This window comes from Phyllobates terribilis, unplaced genomic scaffold, assembly GCF_046119375.1.
Source record: "Phyllobates terribilis strain yellow unplaced genomic scaffold, ASM4611937v1 Scaffold_11__3_contigs__length_659146591, whole genome shotgun sequence".
Lineage (NCBI taxonomy): Eukaryota > Metazoa > Chordata > Amphibia > Anura > Dendrobatidae > Phyllobates > Phyllobates terribilis.
The window spans coordinates 592,846,411-592,870,188 of record NW_027362771.1 but is presented as its reverse complement, the minus strand read 5'-3'; the positions used below and the strand labels follow the sequence as shown (position 1 = coordinate 592,870,188).

The 23,778-nt window shown below is 40.8% G+C and overlaps 1 protein-coding gene across 4 annotated transcripts in view; it reads right to left on the bottom strand.

Moving 5' to 3' along the window:
* Positions 1-23,778, bottom strand: part of LOC141167066 (mucin-17-like) — a 165,662-nt gene that overhangs the window by 20,336 nt on the left and 121,548 nt on the right. For 2 of the 4 annotated variants that reach the window (XM_073654407.1, XM_073654406.1), the window contains one exon: positions 17,881-22,886. In XM_073654407.1, the coding sequence (XP_073510508.1) occupies positions 18,019-22,886 (4,868 nt within the window). In that variant the 3' untranslated portion in view covers positions 17,881-18,018. Of the gene's footprint in view, positions 1-735; positions 879-3,796; positions 3,856-3,947; positions 4,006-6,332; positions 6,392-6,500; positions 6,623-13,791; positions 13,894-17,880; positions 22,887-23,778 lie in introns of those variants that run through there. The other 2 variants (XM_073654408.1, XM_073654409.1) reach the window with 2 other exon arrangements.

The window sequence follows — 23,778 nt, the reverse complement described above, 5'->3', positions numbered from 1 at the left end:
GATCTGCTTCCCTTAAAATGTTTGTTTCCATGAGAGAATATCTCTGTAATATGGTGGCATACTATATAAAGGCACTATAGGGTAACACAGAGTACACTGCTTCCTCAGATCTGACCAACAGGACCCAATCAATTATCAAAACAAAAGGCCCTTGTCATGTTCACGGTTATACACTTTTACACTTTCCTTACATGATTTTACATTTAAAAAACAATTTCACAACATTTTCTGCCATACATAACATCACTCAAATGGGGCTTCTGAAGTTTGTTTCCACACAAATTTTGTGACTTTTTGAGAAGCTGTAGATGATGAATCAGGTCTCAGACAAAAACGTCAAAGGAGCCTTTAGAAAAGGCACAAATGAAAGACTAACATGCTACAACCCAAAAAATCAGACATAAAGCACACAAACCTAGACAAAAAAGGCACAAAAGCAATGTCTCAGCCCGTGTGTATGCAGCTCTCATCTAGATGAAGCTGCTATGTGTTATGTATGGAAGTCTAAACCAAATTTAGATGTAACTTTCGATGTCGAATACAAATAGAAGAAGCTTCAGCTATCTTATCTTGGACATGAAAACAATCAACATAAAACTTTTTAGAAAAAGCAATCATCTTCCGTTGTTTTGTCCATTTATCTACCCACAACAAAACGGTAGATGATATTCTTATGTGTTATGATCAGCTACGTAGGGTTTGGCTTTACCACAGTGTTCTCGAGTGTAGACTTACCATCTGTAGTGCAATTTTTGGCCATGGAGTTCAGCAGGCCATCTACACGTTCAAATAGTTCTTCATAACTGACATTTAGATTTGATCCAGCTTTGTATTCCACCAACAGAATGATAATATGATCCACAATGATGCCGCCTGACCTAAAAGCATAATACAAGATTTACACATTTCAAGGATGAAAAGAGAAAGATTCATCAAAAGTTCAGTAAGGAAGATTAAGCAAAATTTGCTCCAGTGCCCAGTAAAGGGCGACTCTACTACTTGCTAGTCTTCCTTTTCGCCTTATTTCTTCTATTCTTCAAACCATGATGTCCTTCTCCAGTGATTGCTCTCTTCACATGATGTGTGCAAAGTAGGCAAGTCTTAGCTTGGTGATCCTTCCTTCCAGTGACATGTCTGGCTCGATTTGTTCCAAGATTGATTTATTTGTTCTTCTTGCCATCCATGGAATTGATAACATCCTTCTCCAGCAGCACATTTCAAAAGCGTATATTCTTCTTTGTTCTTGTTTTTTTATTGTCCAGGTTTCGCATCTGTATATTAACACAGAAAATAACTATGTTCGAGCCGTGTCTATGATGCCAGTGAAATGTTCCTTGATTTGAACACCTTGTCAGTGTCTTCATTGTTGATTTGCCCATAGCTATTCTCCTATTGACTTCTGGTGTCATCTCTGCATCTTGAATGATCATCAATCCGAGTAGTGTTTTACAACTTCCAGTACTTCTCCGTCCATCTCAAATCTGTCCCTGGCAGTATTCTTGGTATTGAGTAGCAGTCCCATGTTTGAGCTTTCCATCTTGACACTCCATAACAAGTCCTTCATCCCATCTACGCTTGTTGCTATCAATGTTTAAAATGGATTCTTTCTGTCTTTTTTGTGCACCTTGGCTATGTATTGTACGGTAATCTCCATATGAGACACGTTTGCATTGTGTCATACTGGTGACAGCTGCACAGATAGTATGAGCTGTCGAAGAGCCTCATGCACACAGGGCAGCATCGATTGCAGCTTGACCTGAAATTATCGGGATGTCGTTCTTGTATATTACCATAGAATGTGATTTAGATGATCCATTATATAATGTTACCCTATAGCTCTGGCAGTACATGGTTGCTAACATCTATAAACATACAGTTGCTTCTCACAAAATTAGAATATCATCAAAAAGTTAATTTATTTCAGTTCATCAATACAAAAAGTGAAACTCCTATATTATATAGAGTCATTACAGACAGAGGGATCTATTCCAAGTGTTTATTTCTGTTAATGTTGATGATTATGGCTTACAGCCAATGAAAACACATAGTCATAGAATTAGAATACTTTATAACAACAGCTTGTAAAATGTTTTTAAAATCTGAAATGTTGTCCTACTGAAATGTCTGTTCAGTAAATGCCCTCAATACTTGGTCGGGGCTCCTTTTGCATCAATTACTGCATCAATGCAGCAATGTGGCATGGAGGAGATCAGCCTGTGGCACTGCTGAGGTGTTATGGAAGCCCAGGTGACTTTGATAGTAGCCTTCAGCTCGTCTGCATTGTTGGGTCTGGGGTCTCTCATCTTTCTCTTAACAATACCCCATAGATTCTCTATAATAGATTCTCTATGGGGTGAAGGTCAGGCGACTTTGCTGCCAATCAAGCACAGTGATACTGTTGAGTGTAAACCAGGTATTGGTACATTTGGCAGTGTGGACAGGGGCCAAGTCCTGCTGGAGAATGACATTTCCATCTCCAAAAAGCTTGTCGGCAGAGGGAAGCATGAAGTGCTCTAAAATGTCCTGGTAGACGGCTGCGCTGAATTTAGTCTTGATATTATAGTGGACCTCCACCAGCAGATGACATGGCTCCCCAAACCATCACTGATGGTGGAAACTTCACACTAGACCTCCAGCAGCTTGGATTGTGGCCTCTCCACTCTTCCTCCAGATTCTGGGACCTTGATTTCCAAATAAAATGCAAAATTTACTTTCATCTGAAAACAACACCGTGGACCCCTGAGAACAGTCCAGGTCTTTTTCTCCTTGGCCCAGGTAAGACGCGTCTGGCGTTGTCTATTGGTCATGAGTGGCTTGACACAAGGAAAGTGACACTTGTAGCCCATGTCCTGGATATGTCTGTGTGTGGTGGCTCTTGAAGCAATGACTCCAGCAGCAGTCCACTCCTTGTGAATCTCCCTCAAATTTATGAATGGCCTTTTCTTAACAATCCTTTCCAGGCTGCGGTTATCCCGGTTGCTTGTGCACCTTTTCATTCCACACCTTTTCCTTCCAATCAACTTTCCATTAATATGCTTGGATACAGCACTCTGTGAACAGCCAGCTTCTTTAGCAATGACATTTTGTGGCTTACCCTCCTTGTGGAGTGTGTCAATGACTGCCTTCTGGACATCTGTCAAGTTAGCAGCCTTCCCATGATTGTGGAGCCTACTGAAACAGACTAAGGGACCTTTCTAAATGCATCGGAAGCCTTTGCAGATGTTTTTTGTTAATTTTTCTAATTTACTGAGATAATGACTTTTGCGTTTTCATTGGCTGTAAGCCATAATCATCAACATTAACAGAAATAAACACTTGAAATAGATCACTCTGTAATCACTCTATATAATATATTAGCTTCACTTTTTGAATTGAAGAACTGAAATAAATTAACTTTTGGATGATATTCTAATTTAGTGAGAAGAACCTGTATATATAAAATAGCTGAAATATTCATTACTTTACAGAGATCAACTAACAGATTATATTCATGGAGATGTGAACATAAAATAATCTCAGCACTTCCTGTGACTATAGAATGAGTATATTGGATTCACAGACAGTGGTGAGCCAAGACTAAGTTCCCATGAGCATATGAAAAAAAAATCGTTGATTTTTATCCAGAGGAAATAAACAATCCTACATCACAATTGTCATTGTATTCAGACTTTATGGCATCCGAGGTTATACAGTTATTACAAGAGAGTTGAGCTTTGGAGCCTCTAGGATTGGTATAGAGTATTTGAGATCGCACTGGCTAACATTTTATATTAAATCACACTGCTATGGCTTGTACCTCGCTGAAAGCGGTATCACATCTTCGTCACGGGAAATTTTAGCATTTACTACGTTCATCTACAGAAGAAAAAAACATGCATGTCAATGAAATCAGAACCTTCTCTTAAAATTTTCGTAAAATTTGCAACTTATATTTTATGATCTCTCACCTCATCGTTAATTTTTTTCCCAAAATCTTCATACTTTACAATTCCCCCCTCAATAGCCCTAAAAGAAATATCATCGTGAGCTTTAAACAAAAGTTTGCCAAGATACATCAGTTTATCAGCACCATCAATTATAGTCTCTAGAGTACTGAGAGATATAACAAATCGGCAGGTTCTAATGAGATTTACGAGAGGAGGAGGAAATTGTTCGATCCCAGCTGCAATTGCAACTTCTTTGCACCCATGTTGATGGTGTTGCTGTTGGGGAAGGAGGTGACAATAGGAACAGAGGGAGCCCCTTCTCACTATCTAACCACCTAGATATCAACTTCGGCATACAGAATTGAACCAATCCTGGCATTAAACACCAGGAGCAGGCTTAATTATTACAGCACCACTCCTGACTGTACCGGTGACTACCACATACATACCTCAGCACTTTCCTATACATACCTGCCATTCACTCTTAGTTTGTCATTGCTTTGGGGTGTACCTCCTAATCCTGGGCCTTCTCATCACATACTCACTATAACATCCGGGATTGCACATAGAATCCCACAACTTTCATTAGTAATTTTATGCTGATCACACTCAAATTTACCTCTGTGATCCAGATGTCACCTCTCTACTGCCCAAAATTTCAGAGTGTTTATCAGCCATATCCACCTTGTTATCCCCCAACTTTCTTACATTCAGTGTGCAGAAAACTTAATTTGTTATATTTCCACCATCTTGCTCCATCCCTGCACCCGACCTAATAATCGTGGGCACTGGCACCAAACTTTCATCGGACTCCTAAATCCAATACCGCTAGGGTATCCTTTGACTTTTCTTTGTCCCTCAAGCCTCACATCCAAGCTGGGAAGCCTCTAGTTAAAAAAACATTTTTTGAATCTCCACTTTTCTCAACTTTCAATCAACAGAAATGCAGGTCCCCCTTTATCATCACCTGACTACACTATGCCAATGCCTTTTCGTTGGCCTCCAAGCTGACACTCTTTCAGTCTTTCAATTCATATTCAACTCTGTAGCCCAATTATTTCACCTCTCCCATTGTTAGTTCTCTGATTCTCCCCTCCACCGGTCTCTTCTGCCGAAAGAAAACAGTTCAAATTACTAGCAATGAATTACAAGCTGTCCATAACCTGTCCACCCTTACATCTCCAACTTAGTCTCCCAATACCTCCTCACACGTAATCTCCAGCCATCACAAGACCTCCTTCTTTGCTTTCCTTTTGTCTATGTCTCACTCCACTGTCTCTGGGATTTCTCCTGTGCTTCCCTCGCACTTTGGATCTTGCTACCCAAACAAAATTGACTTTTTCTACCTTTGAACACCTTTCAATGCAACCTAAAAACCCAGTGAGGCTGATTCATCAAAAAAGGAGGAGTAGGGAAAAGTAAAGGACAAGGCTATGCACCCTGTAGAACTCATCACATCTGCTGGTGTTTTCGAAGCCAAACATGCACTGGAATATAATTTCAGGTGCAATGCAGAGGCGAACACCACTTTTTAGAGGCACTGAATTGATTAAGCAACTTGTGCCACCTCATGAATTTGGCACCGTGGACTCTGTTAAGACTGCACTATCATTGTCTTGATGAACCTGACCCATAGTGTCAAAACAATTACCTGGTTAGGAATGGTTATTTTAAAGATCTAGTTCAAAAGCAGCACAAACTTTCAATAAAGTCACAATTAGCTAAAGTAATGAAAAGTCAGCAACCAAAATGCAGGGGATCACACACAAAGTGATGTCAATTTTCACGGATCGACTGATGTCTGCATTCTCATTCTCAGGAACAAACACCCTAAGTTCAGCTGAAATACTATAATACTTTGGGACTGTTGCAGAAGTTTTTTTTCCTATAAATTATTTTGCATGGTTACCAATAATGAGTTGCTCATCAAGCCCTCAGTTGGGACCATGGAACCATCAACATTTAGCTCATTGCTCCTTAGAAGATAGCAGCAAGTCTACAGGCAAGTCTTTCACTCTGGATTTTGAAGGAGGTGAGGGTCAAGAGTCCAACACTCCCTATGTCTCCTCCACTGGGCTGGTGTACATAATTATACCACAATGTAATGCATATTATGGAATGGGGAAGACTACATTATTCTGTATAACCATATCCAGTGAATAACAACCATACCATGTAGAATCCTTTTTATATCACGTGATCCTGTAGCTTTTGGTTGGCACTGTGTGTCGTCTCTTATAGCTAGACATTTGGAACTTTCCTAGTGCTAGATGTACATGTAAGCATGACATAAGCAAGGCCTTGTACTTTAATGCAGGGAGGGCAGATCATTTCAGGATCCGTAAAGAGAATTAATGGTTGTAATGACTAACACCTTGTAGTGAAACACAATGTTGAGTGACCCACCTCACGCCAGTAATTTCCACATCACTGTATTCAGGAACATCAGCATAAACAAGAGCCATCTGCATCAAGAACAAAATGTTTGGTAAAAAAATGTAATATTTTCAAATTAAAAAAAACAAAACAAAATAAAACTGATTGATTTTCGACTCATATTTTATGATCCTTTACCTGATCTTTAAAGTCTTTAGCAAAGTTTTTATATTCAACAGTTGTTTTGTCATCTAAATCTGGGGTAAAAGGCCTATTTGGGAATGACAGCGTCACAGTCACACTGACGTCAACTGTTTCCCCTGCAAGATGCAAAAATATAAAGAAATACCGATGTAGATGAGTTGTCAGATGAAGATAGGCTGAGGTTATACCTGTGCAATATTATGGTATCATAAGTTTTCACAGTTATCACACAATAATACACAATGATGTTATGCCGGGGCTGATGCTCACATCCATCCTACATCAATACTGGACAGTATAGACCAATTTTTTATAATTATTCTTCTTAAAATGTAGGACTAGTACTATAGCTTAAGGTTGCATATATTTTGACACGGGGTACACACAAAACATGATACTAAGGTGGACAGATAATAGGTTGAGACTCTTACCCTACACCTCAAACATAGTTATTAGTTCCAAACTCTCCCATGTCTCATAAATTTTTCAGGGTAACCTCTTACTCTTCTCAATGGTCCAAAAAATAATGTTTTCCAGCACCAAAGGAAGGTAGTTAAAATTTAGCCTTTAATTATATAGGATAAAAATAACTGGCATCATGTGTACAATAAAAACACATTATTCCTACGTATTTCGGGTAGAAAAATCCTTAGTCATAGCTGAAAGGGTTTTTCTACCCAAAAAGCATAAGCATTATTATTTTTTTTAATGTATGTGTGGCACCCTGCTACCACAGGTACCACAGGACCCAGAAGGGTGCATGAATGGACTTCTCTACAAGAGGCCCTCATTAAATAACAGACACCTCCACTCTTCCTCATACCACCAGAGGGAGCCCTGTTAGGGATATATATATACAGGAGGGTGGAGTTATGTAGGCAGAGTGTGCTGACACCTTAGATCAGTGAAGGAGCAGCACATCTGCTGCTGTGTTGAGTGCCCCAAGTGTGACCGAGGCAAGGAGAGAGGAGTTAAGGGAGCAGAGGAGCATCTGAAGCTCACCCCAGGACACAAGCCGGACACCGGATCCACGTCTACAGGGTCCTCTATACCCAGTAGGGACAACCGGCATACCAGGAGGATTCCAGACCCCTGGTTCACCTGAAGCTACCATCATTTTACAGAACTAGGAACCACGAAGGTTCCAGCGTCCAGGGATAGTGGTAGCCAAAGAAAAGTTCTACTACAAGCAGACAGGTGGGAGAGGAAACAGCATAAAAGCTAGGCCTAGTTCCAGGCTGGCCAGAATCTTTAGAGAAAGGATGAGACGGATCAGGAGGCCTACTACCCGCTCACTGGGGAGAGTCCAGAAGTGCACCCTTCCTATCAAGTACCCTGGACCATACCTGCCGTTACACCAGTAAAGGTACTGAAGCGAACCCCCCTGTGTGCGTGTCCGTCATTCCCCCTGTCCTAACCGGGCCACCTCTCACCTGCATCCCTTTCATCAACACTGCCCCGGGGGCCCGCTCCGCCTGTGGGGAGCAGAAACATCCCAGCTGCCATCCCATCACCCCCGGAGGTCTGCAGCAGCGCCGGTACTCATTACTGGGAACCACAGGTGGCGTCATGAGACAAAACTGTTAACAAAAAAACCCCTTTTAAAGAGTGACCCCAGGGTATGGGCTCGGGAGCCGACTGCCGTGTTATCCCACAGAATGTCAAGGCCCGGGTACCGAGTCTCCCATATCCCCCTGGGCGAGTCATATGTACATTCTGAAAATATTTTTATCCTAGGTGATTAAAGGCTAAGTTTTAACTACTTTCCTTTGGTGCTGGAGAACATCTCCTTTTGGATCATTGAGAACTATTTGACTTGGAAGTACTTGCCATTATTGACTCCCACTAGAGTACTGTTTCTCTGTGGTAAATTATTTAACACTTTTGTACCCCTCCAAATGACAGTAAACTCTGCCTCCTGGGATCTAGTCCCATGCCCTTTTTGCTCCTTTTCCCTTCAGCAAATCCATTCCGTGTCTGCCTAAATTATCCAGTTCCAAATATTACTAATGACGTACATAGTTGTCCATAACCTGTCCTCTCCATACAACTCTGATGTAATCTCCTCTCCTCCAAACACAACCTAGCCCTTTTACACATTTGTGACCCAGTCTCCTGACACTTCCCAACATGTCATCTCCAGTACTAACAAGACCCCTTCTTTGTTCCCCTCACAAAACAATTTCCAAGATTTCTCCTGTGCATCTTCTTCCTCTGGAATTGACTATCCCAACCATACAATCTCTCCCAACCCATAAAACAATCAAACCTGAAAACTGATCTCTTCATAAAATTTTACAACATATAATAACCTTTCCATTACTACACTTCCACATGAACTTCTTCCCTCGCCTGCTGTTTCTGTCCCCCTTCCCATGTACATTGTGAACCCTTGCAGACAGCGTTCCAGTTGTCACTCCCTTAGTTTGTGTTTAGTGTACATGTTTTTCTATCTTATGTTATATTTAGTATGTTCTCTACTTAAAGGGAATCTGTCACCAGGTTTTTGCAATATAATCTGAGATATGACTTGCCAACTTGGACACATCATAAAAAGAGAGCAATCACCGGAGAAAGACATCATGGTTAAAGATGGGCAGACCCCTGGATGTTCGGGTCTGCCGGGTTCAGCCTAACAGCTATTAAAAGTTTGATTTCCAGTACCAGAACAGTATCCAAAACCGAACATGGACCCCATTTATATGAATGGGGGGGCCGGAATATCCGTGGTTTCCCACGCTGTCATGACAGCACGGGAAACAGGGGCTCTGAGCGGTAGCAAAATTGTTACCATGAGTCAGAGTGCTGTGGGATCACGCTGTCAGCGTGATTCCGCCGCTGTTGCTGTGACCTCCGGTAAAATGCTTACCACGGGTCACAGGCATCGGCAAATGAGACTACTTCTCCCATCAGCCGGCAACTGCTGTCAATGTTAACAACGAGTGAAGACGCCGCTGATGGGAACAATAGTCTCTCATCATCCGGCGCCTGTGCTGAAAGTAAAAAAAAATAATGTTTCAAATAATAAATATTAAAATTAAGATAAAAAACACATTATACTTACCTTAACACCTAATCCCTGATGCCCATGTCACCTATAATAAAGAAAAAATAATAAACCACCATAATCCTCACCTCTCCACCATAATCCTGGTAATCCAGAGAGTCCCACGCAGATCGCATTAATAGAACAGCCACTTCGGGAGAAGTGACCGCTCTATTCGGCAGCCGACGATACACTGACAGGAGCATAATCGCTCCTGCACTGTATAGCGCTGAGCTTCCATGAGAGAGTTCACCGGAGTTCAATCAGCTGATGAGCTCCGGTGACCTCACTTACTGCACCACTGCTGCATGAGAAAATTGGCATGCAGAGGTGGTGCTGTACGTAAGGTCACTGGAGTTCATCAACTGACTGAACTCTGGTGAACTCTCTCAAGGCAGCTCAGCGTTATACACTGACAAAGGAGCAATTACACTACTATCAGTGTATAGCCGGCTGTCCTGTAAAACAGTCATATTAGTGACTACTGATGTGACTGTCCTACAAATGATCCAATCGCTGTAGGACACTGTGGATTAGGTGATCACATTGGACAGCTTAGGGATATGATAGTTTTTCTTTTCTTTTTTTACAGGGGACATTTGCTTTAGGGGATTACGTGATAGGTGAGTATACTGTGTTTTTTATTTTTAAATAAATATGTAAAAAATGGTGTTGACGTTTATTTTATATAAAAGATTTTATTCTTGTCATGCCTTTGTTTCCAAAGTTTTACTGTGGGATTAGTAATGGGGGCGTCTTATAGACGCCTTTCCATAAATAACCTGGGCTTCATGCCAGCTGCCAATACAAGGCTGATATGAACCCCAAACCTATTACCCCACCTGCAACCGCATCAGGGCAAGTGAAAAGAGCGAGGCTAAGCACTAGATTTGGCACATCTTATGGATGCGCCATATCTGGGGTGGCAGAGGGCTGATATTATTAGCCTCGGAGGTGGCTAGTATCCATGGCCCTTTTCCTGGCTATTAATATCAGCCCATAGCTGTCTGTTTAACCTTTGCTGGCTAGATTTTATAGGTGGACCCTATGTCAATTTTTTTCTGGGGTCCCCCTGTAATGTAGTCCATAAGCGTTAATTAAACAGCTGTGAGCTGTTATTAATAGCTAGGGAACATTTGGGCCTAATAACCCTTTCACTGGCTATTAATATCAGCCCACAGCTGTCTGTTTAGCCTTTGCTGGTTAGAATTTATAGGGGAACCCTACTTAAATTTTTTTCTGGGGTCCCCCTGTAAACTATCTATTATCTATCTATCAATCTATTATCTATCTGTTATCTATCTATCTAGTGGTCTATCTATCTGTCTGTCTATCTACCCTGTTTCCCGTGCTGTCACACAGATGACAGCGCAGGAAATACCCGAACCTGAACAGTAACACGCACTTCCCAAGGAAGTCTGTGTTTGGGGTCCATGCCCGAACAATAGGTGCTTGGTACTGACCCTGAACTTTACTGTTCGAGCTCGCCCAACTCTAATCATGGTCGGAAAAATGGAAGGAGCAAGTCAAAAATGAAGACCAACTCGATAACCGATAAAGAAACAAAACAAAAGAAGAATCGATGCCTTCATAATGTGAAGCTAGAGAAGGATGTTATCAATACCATGTATGGCAAGAGTGACAAGCAAATTCATTTTGGAACAAATTAAGCCAGACATATCACTTGAAGCAAGGATCACCAAGCTACGACTTACTTTGGACACATCACACGACGAGAGCAATCACTGGAAAAAGCTGTCATGGTAGGAAGAATAGAAAGAACAAGACAGAAAAGGAACACCAGCAACCCAATGGCTTGATACTATCAAGATAATGGCAGAGAAGACCCTGGCTGACCTATCTAGACTGAAGAGCAACCAGTGAATAGAATAAAGGTAGAGCTTGCACACCTCCTCTCCATTCTCTATAGGACTGTATGCAGCTATGTACAGTGGTGGCCAAAAGTATTGGCACCCCTGCAATTCTGTCAGATAATACTCAGTTTCTTCCTGAAAATGATTGCAATCACAAATTCTTTGGTATTATTATCTTCATTTAATTTGTCTTCAATGAAAAAACACAAAAAGAAATGTCCTAAAGCCAAATTGGATATAATTCCACACCAAACCTAAAATAGGGGGTGGACAAAAGTATTGGCACTGTTTGAAAAATCATGTGATGCTTCTCTAATTCGTGTAATTAACAGCACCTGTAACTTACCTGTGGCACCTAACAGGTGTTGGCAATAACTAAATCACACTTGCAGCCAGTTAACATGGATTAAAGTTGACTCAACCTCTGTCCTGTGACCTTGTGTGTACCACGTTGAGCATGGAGAAAAGAAAGAAGACCAAAGAACTGTCTGAGGACTTGAGAAACCAAATTGTAAGGAAGCATGAGCAATCTCAAAGCTAAAAGTCCATCTCCAAAGACCTGAATGTTCCTGTGTCTTCCGTGCGCAGTGTCGTCAAGAAGTTTAAAGTCCATGGCACTGTGGCTAACCTCCCTAGATGTGGACGGAAAAGAAAAATTGACGAGAGATTTCAATGCAAGATTGTGCGGATGGTGGATAAAGAACCTCGACTAACATCCAAACAAGTTCAAGCTGCCCTGCAGTCGGAGGATACAACAGTGTCAACCCCTACTATCCATCTGCGTCTGAATGAAAAGGGACTGTAAGGTAGGATACCCAGGAAGACCCCACTTCTTACCTCGAGACATAAAAAAGCCAGGCTGGAGTTTGCCAAAACTTACCTGAGAAAGCCTAAAACATTTTGGAAGAATGTTCTCTTGTCCGATGAGACAAAAGTAGAGCTTTTTGGGAAAAAGCAGCAACATAGAGTGTACAGGAAAAAAAAGAGGCATTCAAAGAAAAGAACACGGTCCCTGCAGTCAAATATGGTGGAGGTTCCCTGATGTTTTGGGGTTGCTTTGCTGCCTCTGGCACTGGACTGCTTGACCGTGTGCATGGCATTTTGAAGTCTGAAGACTATCAACAAATTTTGCAGCAAAATGTAGGACCCAGTGTGAGAAAGCTGGGTCTCCCTCAGAGGTCATGGGTCTTCCAGCAGGACAATGACCGAAAACACACTTCCAAACGCACTATAAAATGGTTTGAGAGAAAGCACTGGAGACTTCTAAGGTGGCCAGCAATGAGTCCAGACCTGAATCCCATAGAACACCTGTGGAGAGATCTCAAAATGGCAGTTTGGAGAAGGCACCCTTCAAATATCAGGGACCTGGAGCAGTTTGCCAAAGAAGAATGGTCTACAATTCCAGCAGAGCATTGTAAGAAACTCATTGATGGTTACCGGAAGCGGTTGTTCGCAGTTATTTTGGCTAAAGGTTGTGCAACCAAGTATTAGGCTGAGGGTGCCAATACTTTTGTCTGGCCCATTTTTGGAGTTTTGTGTGAAATGATCAATGATTTGATTTTTGCTTCATTCTCTTTTGTGTTTTTTCCTTGCAAGCAAATTAAATGAAGATAATAATACCAAAGAATTTGTGATTGCAATCATTTTCAGGAAGAAACTGAGCATTATCTGACAGAATTGCAGGGGTGCCAATACTTTTGGCCACCACTGTATATGCTTGAATTTTGCACTATTCAGTCATGGCTCTTTAGTTCTTAAGATCATTTGGGTCCCATTGGTCAGATCCCTAACAATCAATAAGTTATCTCATGTCCTATTGTATTAACCTGGCACAACCAGAAGAAGATTTGTGTCACTTTGATTACTAATTTCTGGTTTAAAATGTATTACATTTGCACGGACTATTATTGGGCATGCCACTCCTTCTAAAGAACTCTGACTTTTATCGCCTATTGCATAAAGAAGATAAATTGTTTAGAAATGACAGAACAAATATAGATTGCACCTTAAATTTAGATTTTTGTGTGTCCTAAAAGGGGCTCAAATGCAATGATAAATTCCCACATGATACTATTATTTAAAATCTTGTATAGATGTTAATTTGTTAGTTGTATGTTGGTAGTCTGACTATCAAAATCTAGTATGTTGGACCCTTTACTTCCTCATGTCCTATAGTAGAGGCAAAAACATAGGCTGCTAGATTTGAAAATGCTCAACCTTATGTTCTCTGGAGAGATCAGTGAGAATTAGAGCATGTGCTGAGCTTGTCCATTTATGGGAATCAGTACAGACAGCTGTCAGTTAAGTAGATGGCTTTGAGAAGTCATCTTACAATCTATAAACATTATTTAGCCTCAAAACTTACCGAACTCAACTCTCTCAATGATGCTCTCACAGAGAGACCCATAAAATGAATCTTGACAAATGCACTTATTGCCATCAAACGTTCCCCCGTTTTGACACTCCGCTAAAAAGGCAAAAAATAAAATGTTAAGAAAATTCTAAATGATAATAATTATACAATGGAAGGCTTCACTGTGAAGAGAATATAGTAGACCTGGAAGACTTTGGTACATTGTTTATTCTTGAAGGACTTTGAGGGGTGGATCCATCTTGTGGAACCTTTCTAAAAATGTCAGGAAAGTGTAGAGATTGGACTTGTTCCCTTCATCACCTCTAGCTAGAAAGCCCATCCCATAAATTTCATCATTTTGGAAACTATTCTATCAGCTAGAGAAGTAAAATATTATGAAAAGTAGCTCTTACTAAGGTTGGCTCATCACCGCCATCAGTACATGGTATCTTATTCCTTTGGATGACTGCCATGAAAGCAGATACTGCGGGGACATAGAATGGCTGCACACAGATGTCTCTCATTGATATCTGCCTTTTGCCAGCAGGTAAAAGAGTGTTTTCTAGTAAGAACCAAGTTGAGAGGAACCAACATCTCAATTATTGTCTTCTCATCAACAAAAAAGTGCCAATTTGTAAGCAATATATGTCGATTTTGCAGCCAATTTACTCTACTAGTCACATGAGAGCTTTAAAGGGGTTATTCAGGCTTCATAAAAACTTTACTACTACTTGGAAAATCAGTAGATTTTAAACTTTATGGGGGTCCTGATTTTGAGTACGAAGGACTTTACCGCTTAGTCGGAAAGGTGCAGCAACCAAACATATGCACCATTGGTCCATTTATTGTTTTCGGGACTGTTGGAGATAGCCAACAGTGATAAGTTATACAAGGGTAACCGTTGTTTTAAATTTTATTTAATAAATCAAAAGTACAAGTCAAAAATAAGAAACTTTTTAATAAATCTTATCAGAGAAACCTGCTTCTTTCTCCATCAGGACTGATCATTCATTTTCAAAATTCTCATTTCACAGGTAAAATCTGTATTCATTGCTGAGATAGGAGATGTCAGGTGCTAATGATAAGATTTCATACAGATGGGAGGGGGGATGAATGGACAGGAGTTCTGCTTCTAGATTCTCCTGCCTCTATATAAGAGATGGCAGTTGCTTCTGATAAGATTATATCTCAATAATTTAAAAATCTGTCTTCACTGAAAACAGATTTTATCCAGACCTTGAGAATTTTAAAAATAAATGATCAGTTCAGAAGGAGAAGATTTTGATGATAAAATAAATTGCAAAGTTTATTATTTTCATATGTCCTATTAATTTATGCAATAAAAATGAAAACAACAATTATTCTTTACGTTGGTATGAATTCTTAAAAAGTGTTTTCTAACAAACACCAAAAAAAATTGATCAATGGGTGCCGCAGTAAAGGCAGCCATTATAGTATGTAGTTGAACAGAACAAATTATTTTCACCAAACCATTGCAACACCACAAACTATCTTTCGCCAAAATAAATTCTCAGAAATATCGATCATTCTTTGAACATGTACGGCCAGTTTAAATGACTGAAAAGGTCAACAAGGACTAAAATGTGGTCTGCTTACCAAACAGTTCCCAAGCTATCGTTCAGTCAAAGCTGTTCAACCACCTAGGTACTTCCATTTGTTTTGGCTACCTTTACGTGTCAGTCAAAGTTACCAGAACTGTGCAGTAACTGAACAAGGAGATAACAAATATTTGTCCTGGATATGAGATAAACACTAACTTTTTACAATCCATTTATCAGATCTGTTAATGCATCTGTGGTGGCATTACATGACCAGGACAGATTTGGGCCAAACAGTCATCTGGGTCTGGGAGCGTCACTTGAGACGGCTTCCTCCTGGCTATCGCTTAAACCAGCCCACTGTATTAAATTGGGGCTGTCAGAAAACAGTACACTGTAATACAATTTACTTACGATCTGAGGGTGCTGGAGTCCTGATTGCTGTAGTGGGAGCTTTTGATGTTGTTGGTAATGGCGGTGGCACTGTTGTGGAGGTTGTACTTGATACAATAAGAGTGATAGTTGTTGGTGCCGTATTGGCTTCAGTAGAAGCACCAGCAATGGCAGTTCGTTGTGTTGTTGTTATAGCGTCTGGAGATGTGTTAACTACAGATGATGATTCTTTATCAGATGTTACATCAGTTACAGGTAATGATGATCCTATATCAGTTATAGGTGATCCATCAGTTACAGGTGATCCATCAGTTAGAGGTGTTACGTCAGTTATAGGTGATCCATCAGTTATGGGTGTTACTTCAGTTATAGGTGATCCATCAGTTACAGGTGATCCATCAGTTAATGGTGATCCATCAGTTAGAGGTGATCCATCAGTTACAGGTGTTACATCAGTTATAGGTGATCCATCAGTTACAGATGTTACATCAGTTATAAGTGATCCTTCAGTTACAGGTGTTACATCGGTCAGAGGTGATCCATTAGTTACAGGTGATGTTTTAGATATAGCTGATGATCTTATTTCTGTTGATCCTCCAATTGCAGGTGATGATCCTGTTTTTGTTGATGTTTCAGTTACAGGTGATGATCCTGATTGTGTTGATGCTCCACTTACAGGTGATGATCCTGATTCTGTTGATGCTCCAGTTAGAGGTGATGATCCTGATTCTGTTGATGCTCCAGTTACAGGTGATGATACTGATTCTGTTGATGCTTCAGTTACAGGAGATGATCCTGTTTCAGTGGATGCTCCAGTTACAGGTGATGATCCTCTTTCTGTTGATGCTTCAGTTACAGGTGTAGATCCCCTTTCTGTTGGTCCCTCAGTTACAGGAGATGATCCTGTTTCTGTGGATGCTCCATTTACAGGTGATGATCCTGTTTCAGTGGATGCTCCAGTTACAGGTGATGATCCTTTTTCTGTTGATGCTTCAGTTACAGGTGAGGATCCTTTTTCTGTTGATGCTTCAGTTACAGGAGATGATCCTGTTTCTGTTGATCCTCCAGTTACAGGTGATGATCCTTTTTCTGTTGATGCTTCAGTTACAGGTGATGATCCTGAGTCTGTTGATGCTTCAGTTACAGTTGATGATCCTGTTTCTGTTGATGCTTCAGTTACAGGTGATGATCCTGATTCTGTTGATGCTCCAGTTAGAGGTGATGATCCTGATTCTGTTGATGCTCCAGTTACAGGTGATGATACTGATTCTGTTGATGCTTCAGTTACAGGAGATGATCCTGTTTCAGTGGATGCTCCAGTTACAGGTGATGATCCTCTTTCTGTTGATGCTTCAGTTACAGGTGTAGATCCCCTTTCTGTTGGTCCCTCAGTTACAGGAGATGATCCTGTTTCTGTGGATGCTCCATTTACAGGTGATGATCCTGTTTCAGTGGATGCTCCAGTTACAGGTGATGATCCTTTTTCTGTTGATGCTTCAGTTACAGGTGAGGATCCTTTTTCTGTTGATGCTTCAGTTACAGGAGATGATCCTGTTTCTGTTGATCCTCCAGTTACAGGTGATGATCCTTTTTCTGTTGATGCTTCAGTTACAGGTGATGATCCTGAGTCTGTTGATGCTTCAGTTACAGTTGATGATCCTGTTTCTGTTGATGCTTCAGTTACAGGTGATGATCCTGTTTCTGTTGATACTCCAGTTACAGGTGATGATCCTGTTTCTGTTGATACTCCAGTTACAGGTGATAATCCCGTTTCTGTGGATGATCCAGTTAGAGGTGATGATCCGGTTTTTGTTGATGCCTCAGTCACAGGTGATGATCCTGATTCTGTTGATGCCTCAGTTACAGGTGATGATCCTGCTTCTGCTGATGCTCCAGTTACAGGTGATGATCCTGATTCTGTTAATGCTCCAGTTACAGGTGATGATCCAGTTTCTGTGGATGCTCCAGATACAGGTGATGATCCTCTATCTGTTGGTGTTTCAGTTACAGGTAATGATCTTGTTTCTGCTGATACTCCAGTTACAGGTGATGATCTTGTTTCTGTTGATACTCCAGTTACAGGTGATGATCCGGTTTTTGTTGATGCCTCAGTTACAGGTAATGATCCAGTTTCTGTGAATGCTCCAGTTGCAGGTGATGATCCTGATTCTGGTGATGCTCCACTTACAGGTGATGATCGTGATTCTGTGGATGCTCCAGTTACAGATGATGTTCCTGTTTCTGTGGATGCTCCACTTACAGATGATGATCCTGTCTCTGTGGATGTTCAAGTTACAGATGATGATCCTGTTTCTGTTGATGCTTCAGTTACAGATGATGATCCTGTTTCTGTGGATGCTTCAGTTACAGATGATGATCCTATTTCTGTGGATGCTCCAGTCACAGGTGATGATCCTGCTTCTGTGGATGCCCCAGTTACAGATGATGATCCTGTTTCTGTTGATGATCCAGTTACAGGTGATGATCCTGTTTCTGTTGATGCTCCAGTTACAGGTGATGATACTATTTCTGTGGATGCTCCAGTTACAGGTGATGATCCTGATTCTGTTGATGCTGCAGTTACAAGTGATGATCCTGTTTCTGTTGATGCTTCAGTTACAGGTGATGATCCTGTTTCTGTTGATGCCTCAGTTACAGGTGATGATCCAGTTTCTGTTGATGCTTCAGTTACAGGTGATGATCCTGATTCTGTTGTTGCTCCAGTTACAGGTGATGATCCTATTTCTGTTGATCCTCCAGTTACAGATGATGATCCTGTTTCTGTGGATGCCTCAGTTACAGGTGATGATCCTATTTCTGTTGATGCTTCAGTTACAGATGATGATCCTGATTCTGTTGTTGCTCCAGTTACAGGTGATGATCCTGTTTCTGTTGATCCTCCAGTTACAGGTGATGATCCTTTTTCTGTTGATACTTCAGTTACAGGTGTTGATCCTTTTTGTGTTGATGCTTCAGTTACAGGTGATGATCCTGATTCTGTTGATGCTTCAGTTACAGTTGATGATCCTGTTTCTGTTGATGCTTCCGTTACAGGTGATGATCCTGATTCTGTTGATGCTTCAGTCAAAGGTGATGATCCTTTTTCTGTTGATGCTTCAGTTACAGGTGATGATTCTGATTCTGTGGATGCTTCAGTTACAGTTGATGATCCTGTTTCTGTTAATAATTCAGTTACAGATGATGATGCTGTTTCTGTGGATGCTTCAGTTAAAGATGATGATCCTGTTTCTGTGGATGCTCCAGTTAAAGGTGATGATCCTGCTTCTGTGGATCCCCCAGTTACAGATGATAATCCTGTTTCTGTTGATGATCCAGTTAAAGGTGATGATCCTGTTTCTGTTAATTCCTCAGTTACAGGTGATGATCCTATTTCTGTTGATGCTTCAGTTACAGATGATGATCCTGATTCTGTTGTTGCTACAGTTACAGGTGATGATCCTGATTCTGTTGATGCTTCAGTTACAGTTGATGATCCTGTTTCTGTTGATGCTTCAGTTACAGGTGATGATCCTGATTCTGTTGATGATTCAGTTACAGTTGATGATCCTGTTTCTGTTGATACTTCAGTTACAGATGATGATCCTGTTTCTGTTGATGCTTCAGTTACAGATGATGATCCTGTTTCTGTGGATGCTTCAGTTACAGATGATGATCCTGTTTCTGTGGATGCTCCAGTTAGAGGTGATGATCCTGCTTCTGTGGATGCCCCAGTTACAGATGATGTTCCCGTTTCTGTTGATGATCCAGTTATGGGTGATGATCCTGTTTCTGTTGATGCTCCAGTTAAAAGTGATGATCCTATTTCTGTCGATGCTCCAGTTACAGGTGATGATCCTGATTCTGTTGATGCTCCAGTTACAGGTGATGATCCTGTTTCTGTTGATGCCTCAGTTACAGGTGATGATCCTGTTTTTGTTGATGCCTCAGTTAGAGGTGATGAACCAGTTTCTGTTGATGCTTCAGTTACAGGTGATGATCCTGATTCTGTTGGTGCTCCAGTTACAGGTGATGATCCTATTTCTGTTGATCCTCCAGTTAGAGATGATGATCCTGTTTCTGTTGTTGCCTCTGTTACAGGTGATGATGCTTTTTCTGTTGATGCTTCAGTTACAGGTGATGATCCTGATTCTGTTGATGCTTCAGTTACAGGTGATGATCCTGTTTCTGTTGATCCTCCAGTTACAGGTGATGATCCTTTTTCTGTTGATGCTTCAGTTACAGGTGATGATCCTGATTCTGTTGATGCTTCAGTTACAGTTGATGATCGTGTTTCTGTTGATGCTTCAGTTACAGGTGATGATCCTGATTCCGTTGATGCTTCAGTTACAGGTGATGATCCTGATTCCGTTGATGCTTCAGTTACAGTTGATGATCCTGTTTCTGTTGATGCTTCAGTTACAGGTGATGATCCTGTTCCTGTTGAAGCTTCAGTTACATGTGATGATCCTGTTTCTGTGGATGCTCCAGTTGCAGATGATGATCCTGTTTCTGTGGATGCTCCACTTACAGATGATGATCCTGTCTCTGTGGATGCTCCAGTTACAGATGATGATCCTGTTTCTGTTGATGCTTCAGTTACAGATGATGATCTTGTCTCTGTGGATGCTCCAGCTGCAGATGATGATCCTGTTTCTGTTGATGATCCAGTTACAGGTGATGATCCTGTTACTGTTGATGCTCCAGTTACTGGTGATGATCCTGTTTCTGTGGATGCTTCAGTTACAGTTGATGATCCTATTTCTGTTGATGCTTCAGTTACAGGTGATGATCCTGATTCTGTGGATGCTTCAGTTACAGTTGATGATCCTGTTTCTGTTGATGCTTCAGCTACAGGTGATGATCCTGATTCTGTTGCTGCTTCAGTTACGGTTGATGATCCTGTTTCTGTTGATGCTTCAGTTACAGGTGATGATCCTGATTCTGTTGGTGCTTCAGTTACAGTTGATGATCCTGTTTCTGTTGATGCTTCAGTTACAGTTGATGATCCTGATTCTGCTGATGCTTCAGTTACAGTTGATGATCCTGATTCTGTTGATGCTTCAGTTACAGGTGATGATCCTGTTTCTGCTGATGCTTCAGTTACAGTTGATGATCCTGATACTGTTGATGCTTCAGTTACAGTTGGTGATCCTGTTTCTGTTGATGCTTCAGTTACAGGTGATGATCCTGATTCTGTTGATGCTTCAGTTACAGTTGATGATCCTGTTTCTGTTGATGCTTCAGTTACAGGTGATGATCCTGATTCTCTTGGTGCTTCAGTTACAGTTGATGATCCTGTTTCTGTTGATGCTTCAGTTACAGGTGATGGTCCTGATTCTGTTGATGCTTCAGTTACAGTTGATGGTCCTGATTCTGTTGATGCTTCAGTTACAGTTGATGATCCTGATTCTGTTGATGCTTCAGTTACAGGTGATGATCCTGTTTCTCTTGATGCTCCTGTTACAGGTGATGATCCTGTTTCTGTGGATGCTTCTGTTATAGTTGATGATCCTGTTTCTGTTGATACTACAGTTACAGGTGATGATCCTGATGCTGTTGATGCTGCAGTTACAGTTGATGATCCTGTTTCTGTTGATGCTTCAGCTACAGGTGATGATCCTGATTCTGTTGATGCTTCAGTTACAGTTGATGATCCTGTTTCTGTTGATGCTTCAGTTACAGGTGATGATCCTGATTCTGTTGATGCTTCAGTTACAGTTGACGATCCTGTTTCTGTTGATGCTTCATTTACAGGTGATGATCCTGATTCGGTTGATGCTTCAGTTACAGTTGATGATCCTGTTTCTGTTGATGCTTCAGTTACAGGTGATGATCCTCTTTCTGTTGATGCTTCAGTTACAGTTGATGATCCTGATTCTGTTGATGCTTCAGTTACAGTTGATGATCCTGTTTCTGTTGATGCTTCAGTTACAGGTGATGATCCTGATTCTGTTGATGCTTCAGTTACAGTTGAGGATCCTGTTTCTGTTGATGCTTCATTTACAGGTGATGATCCTGATTCGGTTGATGCTTCAATTACAGTTGATGATCCTGCTTCTGTTGATGCTTCAGTTACAGGTGATGATCCTCTTTCTGTTGATGCTTCAGTTACAGTTGATGATCCTGATTCAGTTGATGCTTCAATTACAGTTGGTGATCCTGTTTCTGTTGATGCTTCAGTTACAGTTGATGATCCTGATTCTGTTGATGCTCCAGTTACAGTTGATGATCCTGTTTCTGTTGATGCTTCAGTTACAGGTGATGATTCTGATTCTGTTGATGTTTCAGTTACAGTTGATGATCCTCTTTCTGTTGATGCTTCAGTTACAGGTGATGGTCCTGAATCTGTTGATGCTTCAGTTACAGTTGATGATCCTGTTTCTGTTGATGCTTCAGTTACAGGTGATGATCCTGATTCTGTTGATGCTTCAGTTACAGTTGATGATCCTGTTTCTGTTGATGCTTCAGTTAGTGGTGATGATCCTGATTCTGTTGATGCTTCAGTTACAGTTGATGATCCTGTTTCTGTTGATGCTTCAGTTACAGTTGATGATCCTGATTCTGTTGATGCTTCAGTTACAGTTGATGATCCTGTTTCTGTTGATACTTCAGTTACAGGTGATGATCCTATTTCTGTTGATGCTTCAGTTACAGGTGATGATCCTGTTTCTGTTGAAGCTTCAGTTACAGGTGATGATCCTGTTTCTGTGGATGCTCCATTTGCAGATGATGTTCCTGTTTCTGTGGATGCTCCACTTACAGATGATGATCCTGTTTCTGTTGAAGCTTCAGTTACAGATGATGATCCTGTCTCTGTGGATGCTCCAGTTACAGATGATGATCCTGTTTCTGTTGATTCTTCAGTTACAGATGATGATCCTGTTTCTGTTGTTGCTCCAGTTATAGGTGATGATCCTGCTTTTGTGGATGCCCCAGTTACAGGTAATGATCCTGTTTCTGTTGATGATCCAGTTACAGGTGATGATCCTGTTTCTGTTGATGCTCCTGTTTCTGTTGATGCTCCATTTACAGATGATGATCCTGTTTCTGTTGATGATCCAGTTACAGGTGATGATCCTGTTTCTGTGGATGCTTCAGTTACAGGTGATGATCCTGTTTCTGTTGATGTCACAATCGCAGTTGAAATACATGGATCTAAAGTACAGAAAATGTTGTTGTTTAGAATTGTCAAATTCAAATTCAAATTAAAAGTGTTAATTTATAATAAAACAAAAAATGAATTAATTAATGAATGGAGTATGGGTGAAGCATGTGTTATCTGCAGAAACAATAACTTCTGGCATGATTTCAAATGCTGGTGAACTAAATTTGTTAAAGGCTTGTGGAAAATTATTTTTGAACATGTCTACAAGTCATACAGGATAGAGGAACTAAAACTACCCCCCTCCAGGATCTGTCATCGGTGTTAGGCTATTGCTCTTACTTCATGACACTAATTATTATTATACACAAAATGTAATAAAATAAAAATCTTCCCTTTAAAGTGTACCTATACAGTGGGTATGGAAAGTATTCAGACCCCTTTAAATTTTTCACACTTTGTTTTATTGCAGCCATTTGGTAAATTCTAAAAATTCATTTTTTTTTCATTAATGTACACTCTGCACCCCTTCTTGACTGAAAAAAAAATGTAGAAATTTTTGCTAATTTATTAAAAAAGAAAAGCTGAAATATCACATGGTCATAAGTATTCAGACCCTTTGCTCAGTATTGAGTAGAAGCACTCTTTTGAGTTAGTACAGCCATGAGTCTTCTTGGGAATGATGCAACAAGTTTTTCACACCTGGATTTGGGGATCCATTCTTCCTTGCAGATCCTCTCCAGTTCCGTCAGGTTGGATTGTGAACGTTGGTGGACAGCCTCCAGAGAGCTCTCCAGATATGCTCAATTGGGTTTAGGTCAGGGCTCTGGCTGGGCCAGTAAAGAATAGTCACAGAGTTGTTCTGAAGCCACTCCTTTGTTATTTTAGCTGTGTGCTTAGGGTCATGGTCTTGTTGGAAGGTTAACCTTCAGCCAAGTCTGAGGT